This window comes from Piliocolobus tephrosceles, chromosome 6, assembly GCF_002776525.5.
Source record: "Piliocolobus tephrosceles isolate RC106 chromosome 6, ASM277652v3, whole genome shotgun sequence".
In the NCBI taxonomy this organism is placed as follows: domain Eukaryota; kingdom Metazoa; phylum Chordata; class Mammalia; order Primates; family Cercopithecidae; genus Piliocolobus; species Piliocolobus tephrosceles.
Window position 1 is genome coordinate 79,284,731 of NC_045439.1, and position 23,780 is coordinate 79,308,510.

Sequence of the window (23,780 nt, forward strand, 5' to 3'; positions counted from 1 at the left end):
GACACAGTTTCCATTCCAAGGAGACGGGGTAATGATTCCAAGGAGAAAGGGTAACATACTCCAGCAAAAGAGCTGGCGGACAGCGTGAGACGGGTGCAGGGATCGGTTTAGGCTGAAATGAATTAGGAAACATTTTCAACTTGCCCTTTGAAGTTTTTATTGCCTTATCATAAAACGACTTCGCTTCTTGGGCTGTACATTGATTTTTCTGACTATGAAAAAGTGTTTCATCTCTTCTGTGATAATCTAACAGTCTCAGTCAACAGCACCTTCTTTTTTCTAAACCATATTATTTCACTATTACACAATTATCCTACACTCCCCATCTGACAGGAACCTCATACAGCATTAGTCTTTTTCTAATATTATTTTCCCTAACATCCTCTTTCTAAACATTTCCATTTCAAACATGTAGCTGCAGGGCATTATATCATTATTTGCCTTCGCTCTCATCAAAGTATATTTTATGAGAGCTTCCTGTCATTTGTCCTGATCTATGCTACTATTTGTCAAAGCATCACCTCTGAAAGTGTCTGCTTCTCTAAGATGCCAGAAAAAAAAAAAATATTTCTTCTCAACTAAAAGTTAAGCCATTATAAATCCCACAGGGATTTTAAAATGGGCACACTTGGGATTTTATTTTATTCTAAGTAGAATGTTCTTTCTAATACTCAAAGTGAATGACCTTGTAGAAAAGTATTTTGTCATATTTCCTCTCTAGTTCCTGGCACATTCTAAAATAGTCACAAAGAGTTACTCTCCTATGTATTGAGCAATGTGTGATTCGAAGGCCAAACTCGTATTTGGTTCAGACCTCAGTAGAAATTTGGGCTAATGCCTTTCATGGATGGGGAAAGGGTATTAGACCCAGACCAGGAGCCCTGGAGTTTAGTCCTACAACTGCTGTGACTGGTTGGTGTCCTGACACCAAATACATCTTAGCTTCTCTTTGTCTCAGGTGGTTCATTTGTAAAGATTCACTCACAACTACAGTTCTGCAGTTTTTCAGTATCATTCCTACCCATCTTTCTTTTCTTCTTCTCTTTCTCTCTTTTTTTTTTTTTTTTTTTTCTGAGACAAAGTCTCACTTTGTTGCCCAGGCTGAACTGCAGTGGCGTGATTATGCCGCACTGTAAAACAGCCTCATTGCCTGGGTAATTACCAAAGGTCTGCATCCTCAACTTCCTGGGCTCAAGTGATCTTCCCATCTCTCAGCCTCCCGAGTAGTTGGGACTGCTAATTTTTGTATTTTTTGTAGAGACAGGGTTTTGCTATGTTGCTTAGGCTGGTCTTGAACTCCTGGGCACAAGCGATTTGCCCACCTCACTTCTCCCGAGGTGCTCTGATTACAGGTGTGAGCCCGGTCTCCTCCCACCTTTCTTTTGCCATCCTCAGTGCTCATTACCTGGTTTCTTAACCTCATTGTCAGACATTTGAGTAATATCAGTATTCCTGAAGCCCAGCTCTAGTGATAAAATTATTCTTTGTCCAAAATTCTTCCGTGACTGGCCATTGCTTCCTTGACGTTTTAGGACCCTCTAGAGCAGATCTGCAACCTACCATTCCAGAAGAGTTACCAACAATTCCCTACAAGTCCTTTATACTCCAGTCCATTGGAACTTTGGTTTTGCCATTTCTTGAATATACCTCATGCCTTCTTTGTATTTTCATAGCACATCACATATGTCACACTATCTATATTTGCACAGATGCCTATATTTGTCTTACTTCCCCTGCTACAGATGGTAACCTTCCTAAGGATAATTACTACCACTTATTGACTAAATACTTTTTGCCTTGGACTGTGTAAGATACTTTACACCTATCATCTCTAGATCTTCTAATAATGTAAGGTAGATATTATTAACTTTATTTTTCAGATGGAAAGGCAGACTCGAGGTTCAATTGATGTCCTTAAGGTCACACAGTTAGCATGTGACAGCTCATGTCTTGGTTGTTTCACCTACATCATCTAGAAAAGCACTAAACTGGATAAACAATAATGCTGACACTTGCCTGGCACATAGATGCTAGGCAAACACAAGTATGCATGAATGATGGTGATACCATCCCTTAAATACAGCCAGCTCACTTTAGATAAACTGCCACCAGGTGGCAGTACTTTGCCACTGCTGTACAGTCTGGTCTTACTTCATAAAACTGGAAAGGGGGAGAAGACTACAGAGATTATCTGACCCACTCTCTTTATTTTATGATAAAAATTGAGGATCTGGAAGTTTATTTATTGAAGATCTTTTAGTTAGTCAAACAACAGAATTTATCTTTATTTTTATTTTTATTATTATTATTTGAGATGAAGTTTTGCTGTTGTTGCCCAGGCTGGAGCGCAATGGCGCGATCTCTGCTCACTGCAACCTCCGGCTCCTGGGTTCAAGCGATTCTCCTGCCTCAGCCTCCTGAGTAGCTGGGATTACAGGCGCCCGCCACCACACCCGCTAATTTTTGTGTATTTAATGGAGACGGGGTTTCACCATGTTGACCAGACTGGTCTTGAACTCCTGACCTCAGGTGATCCTCCCGCCTCGGTCTTCCAAAGTGTTGGGATTACAGGTATGAACCACCGCGCCCGGCCAAGAACAGAACTCAAACTCAGATGTAAAACTCCCAAAGTTACTATTTTTTCATTAGAGCAGGATCATTTTTTACTTCAAAACTTGTAATTTATAATGTTCCCATATATTTTCATGTTTGTTAAAGTAGTAAATGCAATACAAATTTAACAAAAGTATTTTATAATAAAATTTTAATCATTTCTTAGTCAAGTAATATAGTTTTCATGTTTAAAAAATGTTAAAATAGGCTGGGCACAGTGGTTCATGCCTGTAATCCTAGCACTTTGGGAGGCTGAGACGGGCAGACCATGACCTCAGGAGTTCAAAACCAGCCTGGCCAATGATGAAACCCCCCTCTCTACTAAAAATATTAAAAAATTAGCTGGGCATGATGGTGTGCACCTGTAATCCCAGCTACTCAGGATGCTCAGGCAGGAGAATTGCTTGAACCTGGGAGGCAGAGGTTGCAGTGAGCCGAGACTGCACCATGGCACTCCAGCTCTGGGCAACAGAGCAAGACTCTATCAGAAACAAACAAACAAACAAACAAAAACACAAAAAACAGTTAAAATACAGATCATGCAAAAAGGAAAAAAGGAAAAAAGTACCTACAATTCCAACAGCCAAAGATATCATCATTTTGGCATATATTCTCCTAGAGTTTTCTTTACTCATAGGTAAACACATTTTGAAACATAGGATCAAACTTAGATATAATTTGGTAATTTGTTAATCTTTTTTTTTTTTTTTTTTTTTTGAGATGGAGTCTCACTCTGTTGCCCAGGCTGGAGTACAGTGGCCGATCTCGGCTCACTGCAAGCTCCAGCTCCTGGGTTCATGCCATTCTCCTGCCTCAGCCTTGCGAGTAGCTGGGACTACAGGTGCCTGCCACCACACTTGGCTAATTTTTTGTATTTTTAGTAGAGACGAGGTTTCACCGAGGTCTCAATCTACTGACCTCATGATCCGCCCGCCTCAGCCTCCCAAAGTGCTGGGATTACAGGTGTGAGCCACCGCGCCCGGCCGGTAATTTGTTAATCTTAACTCTTTTCTCTAATCTTACTCTCGTAGTTATTAGACTTTTTCTTTATGAGATATCCTGGATCTTTTAGAATCTTCCCAACTTAATTGTGTTTAGTTGCCATGAAAGACCTTTTAGTATTTTTTAATCATATGCTTCTTGAAAGAATTCTTCCAGTGCAAATTTGTTTCATTTATAATTTCTTTTCCATTTTTTCATTCCCTTTTCAGTAAGAAAAAGAGCTACATCAAAACACTGTTTACATACCCATCTCCAAAGGAAAAGCATCTTTTCACAAAAGGCATTTTATCTTCCCTTTTGAGAAGTTACTTCTCCCCATTTCACCTCTCTTCTTAGGATGATAATACTAGATGGTGTTTCTCAGCTAAAAGGACCAGGTTAGCCCGGTGTGGTGGCTCACACCTGTAATCCTAGCACTTTGGGAGGCCGAGGCAGGTGGATCACCTGAGGTCAGGAGTTCAAGACCAGCCTAGCCAACATGGTGAAACTCAGTCTCCACTAAAAATATAAAAATTAGCTGGGCATAGTGGTGGATGCCTGTAATTCTCCAGGAGAATCATGTGAACCCAGAAGGCAGAGGTTGCGGTGAGTCAAGATCACACCACTGCACTCCAGCCTGGGCGACAGAGTGAGACTCTATCTCAAATAAATAAACAAATAAATAAATAAATAAAAATAAAAGGACTAGGTCAGTTACCAATAAAACAATATATATTTTACATTAATGAATGGAAGATGAAAATGGTTTTAAATGCTTGATCAAGAATTATACTATTATCTTTACTGGAGTGTTCACATGCTTATTAGCATGGATTTTGTGTGTAAAGTTTTCTCTATATCCAGAGATATTCCGTGAATCTGTAAGTACTACTGCTAATACAATGGTCCCTCAGTATCCACGGGGGATTGGTTCTGGGAGATCTCTCCGCCCCCTGCAGATACCAAAACCCTTGGATGCTCAAGTCCCTTATATAAAATTGTGTCATATTCATAGAACCTATGCATATCCTCCTGTATACTTTAAATCATCTCCCGATTACTTATAATACCCAATACAATGTAAATGCTATGCAAAAAAGTTGTTATGCTGTATTGGTTAGGGAATAACAACAAGGAAAAAAAAGTCTGCACATGCTTAGTACAGGCACACCACCTGTTTCTTTTTTCAAATATTTTCGATCCGTGGTTGGTTTAATTCACAGACACAAAACCCATAGATACAGAGGGCTGACCATCTTACAATTGAATTTTGTCCCATATGATTTTTAAATTTTTTCATTTTATTTGTCCATATGTTATTGGGGTACAGGTGGTATTCGGTTACATGAGTAAGTTCTTTGGTGGTGATTTGTGAGATTTTGGTGCACCCGTCACCCGAGCAGTATACACTGCACCCTGTGTAGTGTAGAGTCTTTTATCCCTCTCCCCGCTCCCACTCTTCCCCCCAAGTTCCCAAAGTCCATTGTATCATTCTTCTGCTTTTGCATCCTCATAGCTTAGCTCTCACATATCAGTAAGAACATACGATGTTTGGTTTTCCATTCCTGAGTTACTTTTATCCTATGTAATCTGCAGTTCTGGTGACTGATAGTCGATCCCCACTACCTTAGGGTATGCAGTAGAAATAAGCAGTAGGGAGAGAAAGGAAGCTGGATTGCATAGATAGTATGAACTATTGGTACTGTCCTACCAGAGAGCCCTGCTGGAGTGAAGACGCAGGGGGAAAGAAGGGCAAGTAAGACATAGGTCGTCTGGAGATAGTCAATAGACAATCAGCACATGGGGACTGGGGCAGGAGCTCTGCTGAGAATGCTTTCTATGTGACTACTTGGACTACTCAATACTCATTTAATTTTGCCAGTTATGTTCAAGGCCCAGTAACCCCATTCTCTCATGTATTCGCTTCACAACACTCCAGGTGTCTGAATATCTTGGCCCTCCAGCCTACCCTGTTCTTCCATTGATAAGATATGAGAAGATGAAAAAGAAGTTGAGGTACCAATTTCCTGCAAGGTGGGATGGAGACGGCCAGGAAATATACCACTGTGAAGGGAAGGTGCTATGAAACTCAGATCTCGGGCCCTGGCCTCCTTGCCCAGCCAAGTCAACTGTTTAAATAATATTATGTTGCTTTCTCTGCAAATAGCCCCGCTGACGTATATTAATTGATGGAGCGTCAGATTCGTCTGTAGGAGACTCCCCATTACTTCTCTTCTGGTGTACATATAGCACCAAGGACAGGAATGAACAGTGGACATCATTAGTGAGTGAGGCAGACTGTCAAGAAAGAAGAAAATTGCCTGATTTCTGCTCAGAAATTACTAAGACTGGCAAAATGGTCTGCTATTCAATTTGTAGCTAATCTGAAAATCATAAGGTCTTCTCCTTGGCCATAAGTAAATAACTTTGGTTTCCTTTCTAGTGCAGAAGAACTTGCCTTTAGAAAAAGATACTTCCCTGGTCTCCCTTTGCCCCAGCAGGAATCTAGCAAATGGGAATGGAAAGCTCAATGAGCTCAGGAAGCAAGCCTCATTAGCATAAGGCTTCCACCTCCTAGCACACCAGTTTATTTTCATTTTTACTTCTTTCTTATAACTGTAAAGGCCCATATTTTAAAAAGAAAGAAAAATATCAATTTAATAATCTAATCCTCTATCTTAAGAAACTAGAAAATGAAAAGCAAACTAAAGCAATCAGAAAGTAAATAATGTAAATTAGAGTGGCAATAAATGAAGTAGAGGATATAAAAAGCAGAAAAATCAAAACCACTTTTGATTCTTGAGAATATCAATAAAAATAATGAATCTTTGTCTTGACTAACCAATTAAAAAAAGAGAGAAGACTCACATTACTAAAATCAGGAATAAAAGAGGTACATTACTATTGACCTTGTAGAAATAAAAAGGATCGGCAGGGTGCAGTGGCTCACACCTATAATCCCAGCACTTTGGGAGGCCGAGGCAGGTGGATCACCTGAGGTCAGAAGACAGTTAAACCTGTCTCTACTAAAATACAAAAATAAATAAATAAATAAATAAATAAGAAATTAGCCAGGCATGGTGGCGCACGCCTGTAGTCCCAACTACTCAGGAAGACTGAGGCAGGGGAATCGCTTGAACCTAGGAGGTGGAGATTGCACTGAGCTGAGACTGCACCACTGCACTCCAGCCTGGCAACAGAGTGAGACTCTGTCTCAAAAATAAATAAACAAACAAATAGGATTATAAGAACACTATCAACAAGTGTGTGCCAAGAAATTAGATAACCTAGATGAAATGGAGAAACTTCTAAAAAGACACAAACTACCTGTGATGGTTAATACTGTCAACTTGATTGGATTGAGGGATACAAAGTATTAATACTGGGTGTGTCTGTGTGGGTATTGCCAAAAGAGATGAACATTTGATTCAGCAGGCTGGGGAAGGCAGATCCACCCTTAATCTGGTGGGCACAATCTAATTAGTTTCCAGTGAAGATAAAGCAGGCAGAAGAACGTGAAAAAGGAGAGATGGACCTAGACGCTGAGCCTACATCTTTCTCCCGCACTGGATGATTCCTGCCCCCGAACATCGGACTCTGAGTTCTTTAGTTTTGGGACTTGGACTGCTCTCCTTGCTCTTCAGCTTGCAGACAGCCTATTGTGGGACCTGGTGATCCTGTAAGTTAATACTTAGTACTCTCCCCTTTTCAGTTCTGTCCCTCTAAGAGAACCCTGACTAATACAGATTTTGGTACCAGAAGTGGTTCTAGAGGAACAGAATATTAAGGGTGGAGTTCTTTTGTTGGTTTTGGGGTTTCTGGAGTTGGCTGCTTAATATGATTAGACCCCAAAATGCTAAGGACTCTACTTCTAATAGTATGGAGAACATTGATAGTCCTTGATGTGAACTGTTTAGACAGTCACGCAAAATAAATGCATTTGACACTCCCGATTCACTGCTCGTGAGAGGCAAGGAGTTTAGCGACTCTATACATAATACCTTAGACCATATGTGGACAACCAAGGAACATAATGAAATTGGTTGTTTGCTCCTAAGTTCAGCAAAGTGATGAAAGAAAATGATGAACTCAGGGATTCCGTCTCCTGGCTTCAGAAGCAGATACTGAGCCTCAAATCTGCTAAGATTGCCCTGAGTGAGTCTTATCTCCTGTAGCGAAAGAGCTGAAGTTGTGGAAAAACAGACACAAACTCTTATCATGGCTGACTTGCAACAGAAAGGTTTATGCACAACCTTGGGAGGTGTCTACTGTTACAGTGAGGGTATTGATTGGAAAAGAATGAGACCCTGCAACTTGGAATGGGGACATGTGGGAGGACCCTGATGAAGCTGGGGACATTGAATTTGTAAACTTTTGATGAACCTTTTTTGCCAGAAGGGATAGTTTCTCCATCCCCAGTAGAGGCAACATCCCCCCACCCTGACCCATGCTGCCATATCAGCCTTTCCACCTTTGTCTGAGGAGATAAACCCTGCGCTGCCTGAGGCAACAGTGATGGCCTCCCCTGAGGCAGTTCCCGGCAAAATAATGTTGATTCTTCTCAGGAGCCACCCCCACCACTCCTGTTTGCTTCTAGACCTATAACTAAACTAAAGTCCCAGTGAGCCCCTGCAGGTGAGGCTGAGAATGTGACCCATTAGGAGGTGCTCTACACTCAAAAAGAACTGCTTGAGTTCTCTAATTTACATAAACAGCAATCTGGAGAACAGACATGGGATGGATATCAAGTGTATGGGATAATGGTGGAAGGAATATAGAGTTGGATCAGGCTGAATTTATTGATGTGGGCCCACTAAGGAGGGACTCTGCATTTAATGTTGCAGCTTGGGGAGTTAAAAAAGGTTTTTATAGTTTGTCTGTTTAGCTGAAATATGGATTAAAAGTTGGCCCACCGTGAGTGAGCTGGAAATGCCTGATCTCCCTTGGTTTAATGTAGAGGAAGGGATCCAAAAGCTTAGGGAGATTGGGATGGTGGAGTGGATTAGTCACTTTAGACCTACTCCTCCCAGCTGGGAGGGTCCAGAAGATATACCCTTGACCAATGTCTTGTGAAACACATTTGTGAGGACAGTATCTGCATCTCTGAAGAGCCCTGTAATTGCTCTTCTATGTTAGATCTAACGGTGGGAACTGCAGCCACTCAACTACAAAATTTAAATACAATGGGAATAATTGGATCCTGAGGTGGCAGGGGCCAAGTGGCAGCACTCAACCATCAAAGGCAAGGTGGGCGTAGTAACCATAATGGACAGCAGAGGCAAAGCGGCAATCAGAATAGTCTGACTCGTGTAGAGCTCTGGTATTGGCTAATTAATCAGTGTTCCTAGAAATGAAATTGATAGGAAGCCTACTGCATTCCTACCTAAATTATACAAACAGAACACTTCTAGGTCTAATGGACAAAAGACTAATTTGAATTATAAAAACAGAGAATCATGGTCCCTCAACCAGTTTCCAGACTTGAGCCAGTTTACAGACCCAGAACCCCTTGAATGAAGGCGAGGCCAGGTTCTCTTGAAGAAGGACCCCACTATATTACCAACAATTTATGCAGTGAATCTTTCTCTCATCCTTCCCCAAGGAGACATCTGGCTTTTACCAGGGTAACTGAGCATTGGGGAAAGAGAAATAATCAGACATTTTGGGGACTACTGGACACTGACTCTGAGCTGACACTGATTCCAGGGAACCCAAAATGTCATTATGGTCCTACAGTTAAAGTAGGAGCATATGGAGGTCAGAAAATTAATGGAGTTTTAGTTCAGGTCCGACTTACAGTAGGTCCAGTGGGTTCCTGGACTCATCCTGTGGTCATTTCCCCAGTGCCAGAATGCATAATTAGTATAGACATACTGAGCACCTGGCAGAACCCCCACACTGGTCCCTGACTGGGTGAGGACTATTATGGTGAGAAAGGCCAAATGGAAGCCCTTAGAGCTGGCTCTACCTAAAAAATGAGTAAATAAAAAACGATTATTGAATCCCTGGAGAGATTGCAGAGATTATTGTGCCACCATCAAGGACTTGAAAGATGCAGGGATGGTGATTCCCATCACATCCCTATCCAACTCTCCCATTTGGCCTGTGCAGAAGACAGATGGATCTTAGAGAATGACAGTGTATTATCATAAGCTTAACCAAGTGGTGACTCCAATTGCAGTTGCTGTACCAGATGTGGTTTCATTGCTTGAGCAAATTAACACATCTCCTGGTGCCTAGTATACAGCCATTGACTTGGCAAATGCCTTTTTCTCCATTCTTGTCCATAAGGCCCATCAGAAGGAATTTGCCTTGAGTTGGCAAGGCCAGCAATACACCTTTACTGTCCTACCTCAAGGGTGTATTAACTCTCCGGCTTTGTGTCATCTTATTTGGAGAGAACTTAATTGCTTTTTGCTTCTGCAAGATATCACACTGGTCCACACTGATGACATTATGCTGATTGGATCCAGTGAGAAGTAGAAAGCACACTGGACTTATTGGTGAGACATTTATGTGCCAGAGGATGGGAAATAAATCCAACTAAAATTCAGGGAACTTCTACCTCAGTAAAATTTCTAGGGGTCCAGTGGTGTGGGGCCTGTCGAGATATTCCTTCTAAGGTAAAGGGTAAGTTGCTGCATTTGGCCCCTCCTACAACCAAGAAAGAAGCACAACGCCTAGTGGGCCTATTTGGGTTTTGGAGGCAACACATTCCTCATTTGGGTGTGTTACTCCAGCTCATTTACCGAGTGACCTGAAAGGCTGCCAGTTTTGAGTGGGATCCAGAACAGAAGGCTCTGCAACAGGTCCAAGCTGCTGTGCAAGCTGCTCTGCCACTTGGGCCATATGACCCAGCAGATCCAATGGTGCTTGAGGTGACAGTGGCAGATAGGGATGCTGTTTGGAGCCTTTGGCAGGCTCCCATAGGTGAATCACAGCAGAGGCCTCTAGGATTTTAGAGCAAGGCGTGAGCCACCGCGCCCGGCCTACAGCAGACTTTCTGTAAGAGGTAACTAATATTAACAGTGTAAACTAAGACCATATTTCTCGGTAGCCATGTAATACTGTTTGTTCTTACTCAGCTGTTATTCAGTATTGATCATAGTTCAGGTGCACAAAACAGAATCCCTTCTGGTTAGTTTAACAGAAAAACATTTAAATTTTATTGACAACAGAAATAATTTATAGCCCAACCCAGTACACAAAAATGGTGGCTATGTCCCAGTGACTGTGACCCACAGATGGACAATTACATTGCAGGGTATTAAATGGCTTGGAGAATCACCAGAAAAGAACAGTCTTGCCTGTGCTTCCACAAACTGGGTGGCCAAGCGAACTGATAGTTCCAGAAGCATTCCATGCGTATAACCCACATCCTCAAAATGATGCCTGGTGTCTCATAGAATCTGATGGACAAAACCTAAGTGACACCAAAACACCCTGACACAAAGGAATTTGAGAAACATAGTAAAGAAAGGAAAGCACACTAGCAGAAACTTCCAAAAGATGTCAATCAAGCTAAGCCACAGAATCAGTTCCGTATCTGCAATGAAGTGCTGCTTATGTATGTGAGACAGAAAAACCTGGTGGCCGAAGTATGTATTATTTCATTTATCTTATCCCTATAAATGGCATATTTTCTTGATTACAGCCTATTGCTACTTCACTTAGGGAAACTCATAGCTACAACTAGTACAACTTGCCTGATGAGATGAAATTCAGGGGAACAAATCAAAGGTAACAAATCCCCAAGTTACATGTCTTTCACAAACATACCTCTACCCAGTCCATAGAGGATTTATCAAAAGAAAGATTAATAGTGGAAAAATAAACTGAGGATTCTTTTCTCACCCTCATCACAAAGAATCAAGATTAAAAAGAAGTTTTAAAACTAGTGAAGAGAAGGAAGAAGAAGGAATACCTTTAATCTCTCCTTTTCATTTTCTTTTAGTTCAGCTTATGCAAGATTTTGTACCTTGTATAAGAATTTAAGTTTACTGAATACAAAATACTGCTTAAGATTTAAAGGAATTAAAGCAAAATAAGTTGCTGAAGGGGGAGGATCATTTGAGTTAAATACAATTTTTCTTTTAATCTGTAATTGATGTACATTTGATTTTAAGAAGACACTTTACATCAGGTCACCACAAAGCAGATTTACATACAACCATCAATTGCAGAAAAACAAAGTTTCTTTTTGATCCAAACACAAAAAGCTTTGTGTTTTTTTTATGATCTCTTCCTTGACCATCAAAAAAAAAAAAAAAAAAGTAAAAAATGCAGTACTTTTCCAAGGTGAAGCTAGTAAATTTACAGAAGTGCAAAACACCAAAACACTTTAAGCAAAAACTTTTTTTTTAAGAAAAAGGTATGACTTCTCGTTTTCTGTTCTTGGCATAAATTTTAATTCTTTCCAGTGGAACCAAAACCACCTGAACCCCTTTCAGTGTCATCCAAAGCCTAAAAGATAGACAGATAGAAAGGTGGTAAGCTTCACAGTTTTTTTTTAGAGCCTCTTGCAGTTTTCCTCTCCAGCTCCTAAGAAAAATATAGCCAGAATTCTACTCTTGCTATATCATCTTTTCAAAAAGGAGATTACAGAAAGAAGAAAATTAAATTTGGATAACTTTTAAAAATTATAATAAAATATTAGAGGTTCACAGTATGTTTAAATAACTTATTATGCAAAGTAAATACTACGTAATAGCTACATGAAAACCATTTTAAGAAATTCTTAAAACTAGTATTTTAAATTTGCTTAAAATAAGTTTAGTCATATATACTATTTAGTTACAAACAGCATATTAAATCCTCAAGATTATACATATTTCTTCACTTAAGATGTTATATTACTTATTCTCTATCATCCTTTATAATACTTACTTGAACTTCTTCTATTTCTGGATAAAAAATCCGTTCGCAAATGAGCTGTGCAATTCGATCACCCTTTTTGACTTCAAAGAAAGAATAGTTTATTATTGATATTACTGACATTCTCCACATCCTGTCTTATTTAACGAGAATTAAAGGAGTCAATATTGTTTACACATACATGACTCTGAAAATTCACTAGAATTATGTGAATGTATATATTTAACATACCTTCAAACTTTTCTTTGCCAAAATTAAACAGTACAACACCAACATTTCCTCTATAATCTTCATCTATGACACCAGCTAGAAAAAAGAAAAATAATATTATCTCGATTTTTGCTATCTGAATACTAGAGGTGTAAGATCTCAAAATCACTGTTATGTAGCTCTGAGATTTGTATTCTTACAATTGAATAAGTGAATCTTGCCCTGGTACTATGTAAAGCCTCAAAACCAAGAAATGATATTACTAAAATACAAATAAAAATTTAGAAAACAGATCCTAATTTTCCAACCTGTCACTCTTTATCAAATGGCAACCATTTCCTCTTTTAAGCTGGGAGTAGCAATGACCATCTCCAACCTACTGTCTACCCACCGCACATTTGCCAAAAAGACTAGGAGAAAATTACAATTTGGGTTCTAAAGGCTTTTCCCGGTATCAGCTTCCCACTAATACCCAGATTGAAATACGATTGAGTCATAAATTAAAATGTAAAAAAGCCTAAAGCTCTGCAGTGGAATAAGTCAACGCTGACATTGTGGAGCAGCAGTCTTGCAAATCTTAGAACATTCCATTTTTACACTAAAAATGTACCTGAACTTTTCAGTTCATAATCTTCCTCAGCTTTTAATTTGAACCACCATCCTTTCTTAGAGCATGATTTCTCAGAAAACAGTAGCACACAGGCTTCATGAGTACAACTTTATATGTGTAATTAGTACTTCTTTGAGATTATGAACACAGTGGGAGAAGATCTTTGCAGGGGAGACTTGAGTCAGGTCCCTGCCATAGCCCAGAGAGTTACACTTACCAGACTTGCTAGCATTTATCTTTGAGCCAATAATTTAAAATATTTCCATAAACACAAGCACAGATAATACAGGTGCACCAGGCCTTTTCCTTTTTTTATATTGATAAATAATTCACAAAGCATACAATTTATCCATTTAAAGTGTTACAGTTCCACAGTTTATAATGTATCAGAGTTGGCCAACTATCCTCACAGTCAATTATAGCACATTTTCATTACCCTCCCTCCGAAAATCCCCTACCTTATTAGCAGTCACTTCCCTTCCTCCTCCCACTCGCAATTTCCTGCTATACATGTAATTCTTTCCCCTCAGTTTGTGAAAGGCTTGATAGGACTCACGTGAATCTAACTGAATACAGCTCCATGTCACATCTTACTTGTTATTAATACTCTACCCCCAACAAAAACCCTGATGAAGGAAAAAATATGGAACTAAAAATAATCATGTGTTCAGCTCAATGGGCAGTAACGCTATTTGCCCATACTCCTCATTATTTGAAAGCTGAGAAAACAAACAAACAAAAAAACCAAAACATGCCCACCCTCCATTTTTTTAGAACAAAGGTAATTCCAAAGCATATCCTTTCAATTTTCTCATATAAGGGGGGAAAAAAAGCAAACGCTTAGGTCCACTATATTCAGCAAAAACAACATTTTAGATTTTCCAAATGGATTACAACATACATTTAAATGAACCCCTGTGCTGTATGAATGAATTACTAGGGACAAGTGAATCTGAATTTAAGCACTTCTTAAAAGGTTCCTGATGCGATACTTTTACGAGAAGAGTGAGTATAAAACTGGGCAGAAAAGCAGCAAAGGCAGTTCATCTCCTGTCTGGCCTGAAGGAAACAATCAATTACTGAACTTGACCAATTCAAATTACCAAACCCTGCTTTATTTCTCTACTGTCAGTTGACCATTAATTTAGACCTTAATATTTATGAAAAAAATTGATATAAAGATGAAACCAGCTGTTTTCCACATTACCTATATGGAAAAAAATTTGACTGCAGGGAAAATTTAAATTAGATTTAATGAAGAAATCCCTCAACATAGCATGTTGTTCCATGTTAGAAAAAAATGGCCACAGTAGGCTAGAGAACTTCCACGCTGGGAGATTTTGAGGTACAGGCTAGTAATTCATCTATCTTGAATGAGTTAGAGAAAGACAATATGGACTGACTGACTTCTGAACTATTCTGTTTCTACTTTATTCGAAAATTTTTAAATAACCAAAACAATGCAAATACATATAAAGTAAAAACTTATAACATTTTCTTACCCTCCCTGAGATACAGAAATATATCTTACATACTACTTTTTTTTATTTATCCTTTGAGATTAATAAATGTAAATGTTAGCCATTCTTTTTAGATACAAGATTTGGAAATATGGTATCTCTTTTTCTCTTTATTTTTTTGGCAGGGTCTCACTCTATAGCCCAGGCAGGAATATAGTGGTATGATCACAACTCACTACAGCCTCAACCTCAAGTGATTCTCCCACCTCAGCCTCCAGGTGCACAGGCACCACCACACCTGGCTAATTTTTATATTTCTTGTAGAGAGAAAGTATCCCTATGTTGCTCAAATGAGCCTCAAACTCCTGGGTTCAAGCAATCTGTCTGTTTCAGCCTCCCAAAGTGCTGGGATTACAGGCATGAGCCATGATGCCCAACCTGTACCATATGTTTCTATGTAACTATTCTCTTACATAATATCAGACACAGGCTGCTTTTACATTTTGCTATAAAAAATAAAGAAGCCCTTTAAATATATCCTTGTACATTAATACTTTTTATTTTCATCAAATAGGTTGCAAAAAAAGGTGTAGCCATTCAGTCTTCCATCAGCAATATTTGAGAATGCCCATTTCCAAAATGCTTGCCAGTATCTGATGGCAACAATCTCTTACATTCTGGCCAATATGATGAGTACAAAATGGTTATCTCATTGCCTTACTTTTCATTCCCTTATGATTAGTGAGGCTGGACTTTTTTCCTCCCATTTGTTGGACATTTGCATGTCCTCGTCTATATTTTGTTCATGTTTTTTTTCTCATTTGTTCTTTTTCATATAAATTGTAAATATTTGTTTGTTGGCTTTATAGTATCTTCTAACATACAAAAACATTCCCTTTTTGTAAAGGCCTCTGCTGTACCTGTAAAGTAGTCCTATCAGAACTACTCAAATGACCGGGTGTCTTGAATTCTAGAGACAGGTGATCTTTCCACTTGGGCCAAGAAAATGTGAAAAACCTGTAACTGACTAAAATAAATTAAGTAGTTTGAAGTCAATTCAAACGTATGGCAGAAAAAAAGGCCCTCAACAGTTTTTTTTTTTAACATGAATGCTGATGGTATAAAACTTTCAGTAGTTCCAAACTCATTTACCACCCAGTTGCCATTCGACCTTCAAGAAAAGCCTTCTCTGCCTACAGGATGTAAGTATCAGGGACATTTTTCCTCAGAGAAAGCAGAAAGTATCTTGAAGTTATCACTGGAAAAATCATGCATTGGAACTGGCAGAGTGATTAACTGACTTCAGGCAAAAGTTTTACTGTGTCAAGAGTTTGGCATGTCATTTGTTGGAAACCGTTTTTTAGTGAAAAACTATCCACACCTACCAGATGTGAATTCTGAACAGAATCCTGAATGCTCAACTTTTCCCTTTGACCCTTATTTACGGCCCGGGATTTCTAACAACATCTCTTTTCAGAAATAAAAACTGTTGCCAACTATGATAAACTTGTGCCTAAGGGAGATTGTTAAGGTTCTCTGCATCCAAGAACACACCACAATGTAATTTTATGAATAATACCATACCAACCACCAGGCAGACTAACTTTCCATTCTTTTACATGAATTTTTTTCCAGAAAGTTGTTTTAAACAGAGCAAAAATTAGTAACAAAGTCAAAAAAAGAACAAGTTTCCACATAAAAACAATCTGTGAAGTCCCTAAGGACAGAAATTATATCTCACAGAATCTAGTATGTGCCAAGCACTGTATTAGGTATTTCATACATATTATCATTTAATCCTCCCACCACTCAGAGGCAGGCACACTAATTTCCATTGAAAGATGAGGAAACAGGCTCAGAAAGGTTAATAACTAGTTAGTGACAGAGCTGGGACCTAAATCCAGTTGTTATTCCAAAGCTCCTGTTCCTTGCACAATCATTTGAAACTTCGTTGAAAATATATACAATCATTTATATCCTTAAGTTACAGTCCCAAATGACCATAGTTGACCTTGTAAAAGGTCAACTTACAGAGCATAACTTACAGAGCCCAAGGAATCCTCAACCAGAGTGGGCTGTCAATGTCCATCCCTGCTATGTAAAACTTAGCTCCCCTTTAGTCCCTAAGAACTGGGTACTTTTGGGGTCCTGTCTTGGCCAACAGCACCACCTAGTGACACTATGGAAAGACAACACGCCCACCAAATGTCAGACTAAGGAGCAGGTCTAGGATAGCCAGGTTTCATTAAGTGCTTAGTTAGCCCTTGCAGTGGCACATAAAAGTGAGCTAATTCAGGACATGTTTAGTTGGTGAGGGGGATACAGCAGGGTAATCTTCACACTTAATTGCAGTGGAAAGAACGAGGGGGTTGGAATCACACAGAGACTCCAGTTGTTACCACATATCCACGTGGGCTCATTTCTAAGCCAGAGCTATATAAAGTAGCTCTGTAAAAACGGGTGGAGGAGATCTAGCATACCTACTTATGTGGGGCCAAGATATCTTGTTAAATGAAACATTCCCTACTGATGGGATAAAGGATCAGTATGTAGGGACCACGTTAAGTGGGGTCTGAATCCCAGTTGGGGGAGACCCGAAACAAGGAAACCACATCAGGAAAGCAGAAGTTTCCTTACGATAAGAGGAGTAGCTCTGTAGCAAGAGTAGTTAGCAGAGGACACTGAAGGTTCTTCATGAAAGATACCACATGAGGTAGGGTTAACTTTGGGAGACCTGAGAAAGACTTTATTATAAGGGAAACAGGTACCACAGAGGACTGTCTTGACAAATTTAGAGAAAAGTGTTTTCTCTCCTGACTTCAGGGAAAGATTTTCTTGTTATATTTTGCTAAAGACAGATAGCTCTCTTATGAAGAAAATTCTTACAAGATAGCCTTGTGTTTTCTAGAACTCTTGTTGCTTAAATAATTACCTAATTATTACATCATTAAATCTAAGTCATTAATAATCAGGTAATAATTATTTTAAAAATTAAGTTAGTAGTTAAGCAAAATATAATTGCTTAAAATAACCACAAAGCTTTGCCTCCTCATATTATGGTAACAAGCTTTCCTCTAGTCATTTTATTTTCTTAAAAATAAAATCTGTCATTTGAATATTACCTTTTAAACAAAGACAAAGTAAATGCTTGCAAACATTTACAGAATAAAAAAGGAAATGTATTACCTCCTACATCAATAAAGTGTTTTGCAGCCAAGCCTGACCGTGGAGCTAAAAAACAAAAAAGGAGACATTGGTTATTTTAAGGGGGGAGGGCTATACCAGAGATAACTGATGCAATTTAAGCATGTCATTCTCTTCACCTATAATATCTACATCTTCATCTTAGCTTTAGCACATGGTTTTGAATTAAAGAATATTCATCATACTGCATTACCAAAGTTGGAAAGACTAGTTTAGGAAAATTCTACAAGGTTTTAATTCAAAACTAACTTAAACCACTCCCATGTGACTTCAGTTGGAATTTGTGGTGCTGCAGACAGGGGAGAAGGACTGCTAGAATGAGCTGAAAGGTGAGCAAATGGGAACAACTATAGGCTGCTCTTTCAAGAAGTTAAGCCTCAAAGGGGAAGAAAGAGGAGTGTGGCCAGCAGGAACACTACGGAGGAAGAAGACTTTGGTTTTAAGATGGGAAACCACAACATGTACAATGTAGATGGGAAGGGAAAGGAAGGGGAAGGGAGATGGAAACAAACCTAACCAAATAGTAGCAGAGCATAGCCCAGCCTACAACTTGGAACCCCACTATTCATGATTCAGATGCCAAAAGACATGCCTGTAGGAAACACACGAACCAGAGTAAGATAAACAGGCTAATATCAGTTAACTAAAAATGCCAAAAACTAAGTCTCAATGATTCAATATTAGTATACTTTTTAATCCTAAAAACTGAAAAAAATAAAAAGCTACAGTTACACCTTATTGTTGCAGTCTCAAGCATCAGGCCTATAATTAATTATCCTAACTAGTATTTTATTTTAGAATAATTTAAATCAGGCACTTTGTCAATAATGCTGCCTCTTTCTATACTAACCTTTATTTCACTCCATCTCCTGCCCCTTCCCCTGAAAAAATTCTAAAAAATGCAGTCAATGATTCCCAAGAGATGAGATGAGAGGCCATCTTGTTATCTTTTAAGGGCTGAAGTACTGGCAGTTTCCCCACTCATGGCTAATAAGATAGTGTCAGTCTAACTCCTTTCCCTGGAGGAGGGCGTCACAGCTCGATTGACTCCTTTATGTTTACTCTGGTTAGTCAAAAAGAACTTACGCTCTTGCAAAGAACTGTCTGGTAACAACTGATCCGCTCCAGAAAAATCAAACCTGTTGACTTGTACTCCATTTTGTCCTACCTCCTCCCAATGCCTCTACAACACTGAAGAGTATCCCTTACCCTAACCCCATGACCAAACAAGAAAAGGTTAAGTAGGCTTACACACTCTGGGACCAAGGTCCCAAGTTTTACTCTCCTAATATAAAATGCCATGTTCTGAGAACAGCCTTCTAGGCCAATGTGAGCCTAAAAGCTCCAGTGAGGAAGGAGAAAAACAAAAGGGTCAAAAAGAGGCAAAGCAAAGATGTAAATAAAGCCTTTCAAACAGTGCATTTGCTATCACAAATGGTGCTTCTTTTAGGTCACAGCCCAAGCAATATTGCCTGTTTATTACCCCAAATGAAACATGAAGAACGTATCACAAAGGAGAACTTGACAAATAGTTACCTGTTTCTTAAATGACTCACCTACTCTTCCATAACACCCAGAAGGGAGCGCTATCTGAATGTCCGTTTTCACAAGAGCTTTCTCCATAGGTGGTATTGTGTAATCATAGGCACTAAGAAAATATTGAAAGAAAATAACTGCAAATCTATTTATAAAATTGTTTTTATATTTTCTTTGTGACCAAGCATATAAAATTGCTTTCAATATATTTAATGAATTAATGCAACTTTAGTTTCTAAAATCAACCTTGCTATGATGAATTCCCAATTCATCTTAAAAGTTTACGAAGAAGGTAGAGGTAGTTATTTTATTATTAAAATGACAGCTTTAGATAAAATAATTCTCTGTGAATATTTTTGGTGGTGTGAAGAGATGTCAACATTGTAAATGTTTGCCCCTGAACAAAAGTTTATTGGGAAACTGAGGTACTTATTAGCATGAAAGGGCAGAAAGGCAAACTTTCAAAAGGTGGATGCTTTACTACCATAGTTTGAAAGGAAAAAAATGAAGAAAGAACAAAGAAAAAAGGCCAAATATTACTAATAATACTAGCTATCATTGATTAAGCCTTTACCATGTGCCAGGCACAGTTCTAACTGGTTTACATATATTAACTCATTTTATTCTCACAATCATTTATGTGATTAGGGAATATCTGCAGAAGGAAAGGAGAAAATGGGTGGACAAAGTAAGAGGGATAGAGAACTATGTTGTATCTGTCAGGCGGGGCTTGGTGGTTTGCCAAGCTTAGGCGATGAATTTCCTGGCCGAGGGAGAGAGCTGATCACTGTGAATAGTCCCTGGAGATGGACCTTGTTTAGGAACAGAATTCCTCTAAGATTCACGTAGCAAATGCTGCTACTCTTGCTATTACTGTGGCTCTCTGCTGGGTAGAAATTTAAGAGATTTTACAATGAGCAGAACCAGAAGTTTACTTTGGAGAACTTCATTAAGTCTGGTAAAGCAGTACTATACTTCCCCTTCTTTCGCTGAAATCCCTCTTTATTAGTTATGGCCTAGTTTATTACAGATACATTACTTCCATGTCTATTTCAGTATACAGAAAGTCACCTGATTTTACTAGGAGGCTACTTAAGGTATCTTAAATCAAGGACTCCCCTAGGACTCAAAAAAATGCTCCAAAATATACTTTGGAAAGGTCTAGTCAAACTACACCACTCTTTTATTCATTAAAATTAAAAGACCGTAGTTTTTCTAGCTGTAATTGTCCATACCTACTTTCCTTTTCCTTTCTTTTCTGTTGCCATCATTATGCACTACTTTCTCTTCTTCTGTGCTTAGACTAATAGTTCTCATGTTTGAATTACCTGAGATACTTTAAAATAAATCCCAATGCTTGGGATTTAGTATAAACTCTCCTTCCCTCTCAGCATTACTTTTCTCCTACCTTAATGGCTCTAAGAACTGGGGCACAGTAGTCAAAAGAAAAAAAAAAAAAAAAGCCCCAAATCCGGGATAAATTGTAGCATCTTCAAGTCTCTGGGGAAATAAATTCAGCACAAACTACCGCCTGCGTAAAAAGTAACACTTATCTAGCTAAGGATTGTTGTGAGGACTAAATACAACAGCATAAGGAAAGTTTTTAGTACAGGTAAAACGTGCTGTAGAGAAGAAAGTGTGGTAGTATTACAGGCAGCTCTGCCTTTCCTATTCGCATGCTTTCTGAAATTCCGCCCTCGGGCCAGATGAATGTATAGAGAATAACTTTTTAAGGCAGATACATCTCTGTTCATCTTTCTTAGGTGTTTTCACGCTCACATCTAGGCTCTCACCTTGGCTTTTCTATTGAGCACAGCATCACCCTCAGGCCACTCGAAAGCCACCATGTGCCTTCCTCTCTATCTTCTATTTAGCAAGGGCACAATAAACGTTGCAAAGTAACACCTTGCTAGATGCCGTATAGTTATTTTACTAATTCTGCAGTCTTTGCCCAAATCTCTATTTAAATTTATGCCAAAGATGAAAGCTAAAACTTTCAACATGAAAAAGGCTGAAATCCTATTTATAACTAGTGTGTTCCTGTGATCTCTTCGATGACTGTTTCTAGCTGTGGCAGCGGATGGCCGGCCCTTCCCAGCCTCCTCGCCGGGAGGTCCCCGCTCACCTGTACAGGTCGTAGCCCGCAGCCCGCGGGGAGCCCCGGGTGGGGGCCGTGGCGTGCTCGGAGAGCCGGGCAAAGCGGAGCTGCATGCCGCCCTCCTCCGCAGGCCGGGGCCGCTTACTGGGTGAAATAGCGGGTGTCTCTTCAGAGCAGGGCATGGCAAAGCCAGAAGGCGAGCGAGGAGAGCACCCGAGGAACAGGAGAGCACACGATCAGATGCGCCGCGGGGAACCCGCCAAAACCGAAATTTCCCGCCAGCTCCGCCCTGCCCACCGCCCCCTCCGGGACGAGTCCACAGTTCTGGCCGAGAGGGGAGGCGGGATTCACATTTTGGGTTAGAAGCCCTTCTCAGAAAGCAGGTTTGGGATCGGAAACTACTGGGTCCCAGTCAACTATCCACATTCAGCGCGTAGGGCCGACGCTGGGTGCCAGCTTTTGGGGCGTCGCCCTCACACACTAGCAAGCCGCCCCCCCCCCCCCCCCCCGGCCAGAGACCCTAATGGACTCCCCACCCGCGCACAGGGGCCGCCTGCCGCCCTACTTCCCCCACCGCCTCAAGCCGCGGGGCTTCCTTCCGGACGGTCGGGGCCCTTTGTCCGCCGCTCTCCTACCCTGCCCGGGCGCCGGGCATTCCCCCGGCTTAGGAAGCTCGCCCTTCCAGCCCGCGGCCCCGGCTGTACTGGCTCCGCGACAGCCTCGGCTCAGACTGCCAGTGCTGGACAGCGGCCAGGGCGTCCAGTGCTGCGCTGCGCGGCCGAGGGGCGGGCCTGGCCCGCAGAGTCCCGCGGCCTCGGCCCTTTGCCGTGCGCCTCGCGCGTTTTGCATCGCTGAGCGAAGCAGAGACGGAAAAAAATGGTAGCAGAGCGCGGGGCGAGGGCAGAGGAGAGTCATTTCCCCCAGAGTTTGGGCTGGTTGGCTTCTCGGCACCTCCGGACGTGCGCCAGGCTTCCACCCTGAAGACGCGCGCGTCCCGGAAACATGACCTCGGAAGCAGTCGCCGCCGTGCGAGGGGCGTGGAGAGGCGGCGCAGGCCCTGGGGCACCAGGAAGACGGTGCCCTTGGCGTCCTGAGTCTTGCTGCCGCCTCCGGGTGCCTACGCCTCTTGCCCTCGCTCTTCTTGTTTGCTCTGGCCCTCATTTTTCCGAGAGTCCACCAGGCCCGGGCCCTGCTCCTGGGCTGACTTACCTGGGGCGTCACCGCCAGCGGCCATGACTCCCGGGCTCTGAGTTCAGCGGCGCCCTAAGCGCCGGAACCGCATGTACCCGGGTGCCGGTGACAGTTACTGCACCCGGTACCGCTCCCCAGACTGTGGGCAAGACACCGCGCCCGATTTTCTTTCAGCACTGAGTGCCAAACGTTGTAGTGTTTATTTGACCGGAGGCAGGGAGGGCGGTAGTATCCTATCAGGTTTAGGATAACCCAACAGAAACGCAGCGGGAACCCCTTGGCTAGGAGTCCAACAAGGGTCCCAGGCCGCAGTGGTATAGTTTACAGTGGGGGGATAAAGCAGTCACTTTCTAGATAGTTGTTAATAATTTTTTCTGAGCGGCAAGTATCTCGTTATTTCTCACACAAATCTGAGAGCTGAATTGAATGGTGTTGAATTTTCAAAGTTAAGCTGGGGGACAGTTTTAGATAAATGACAAGTAGAAGTGTTTATTAGAGTATTATTGGGGAAGTTTTACATTCGTTGCTGTGCCTTTTCATACAGGCCCCACCTTTTCGGTCTCCTTAACTGGTTCCTCTTCGTTGTTGAAAGTCCTTTGAATGAGGCTATGGAATATACGCTACCTTCTCTGGACGTTAAATATTAGCTAAACCTTGAGGACTCCCAGATTTATGCCTATAGCAACACGATCCGAGCCCTGCAACTTTTCGACCTCATTTTGAGCCAACATTATTTTACTCCCTTATTTTGCTGGAGTACTTTCTCCAGTTATTTACTTAAAGTGTTCACATTAGAGACATAGTTGACTCCTTGCTCACAAATGACTGCCTCATTGGACTAAAGGCTCAAAGGGATCACAATACTTAAGCCACAAACTCACAACTATAGTTCTGCCTAATACACTGAATACCCAATCTCTCTTAACAAACATAATCACCATGAAAAGCATACTCTGAATTATGCCAATGGCGTAGAAGCACCAGGAGACAAAAGTTCTGTAAT

The 23,780-nt window shown here is 40.8% G+C and overlaps 1 protein-coding gene across 1 annotated transcript; it reads right to left on the bottom strand.

The window, feature by feature from the left end:
- Positions 1–11,519: 11,519 nt before the first annotated feature.
- DUT (deoxyuridine triphosphatase) lies at positions 11,520–22,778 on the bottom strand. The gene is given in 9 exon segments (XM_023227171.2): positions 11,520–12,057; positions 12,481–12,551; positions 12,700–12,774; positions 17,935–17,979; positions 19,509–19,600; positions 21,614–21,752; positions 22,222–22,361; positions 22,363–22,415; positions 22,418–22,778. Coding segments are annotated over 9 exon segments (1,002 nt in total). The 5' UTR covers positions 22,748–22,778; the 3' UTR covers positions 11,520–12,000.
- Between the last annotated feature and the right edge of the window lie 1,002 nt (positions 22,779–23,780).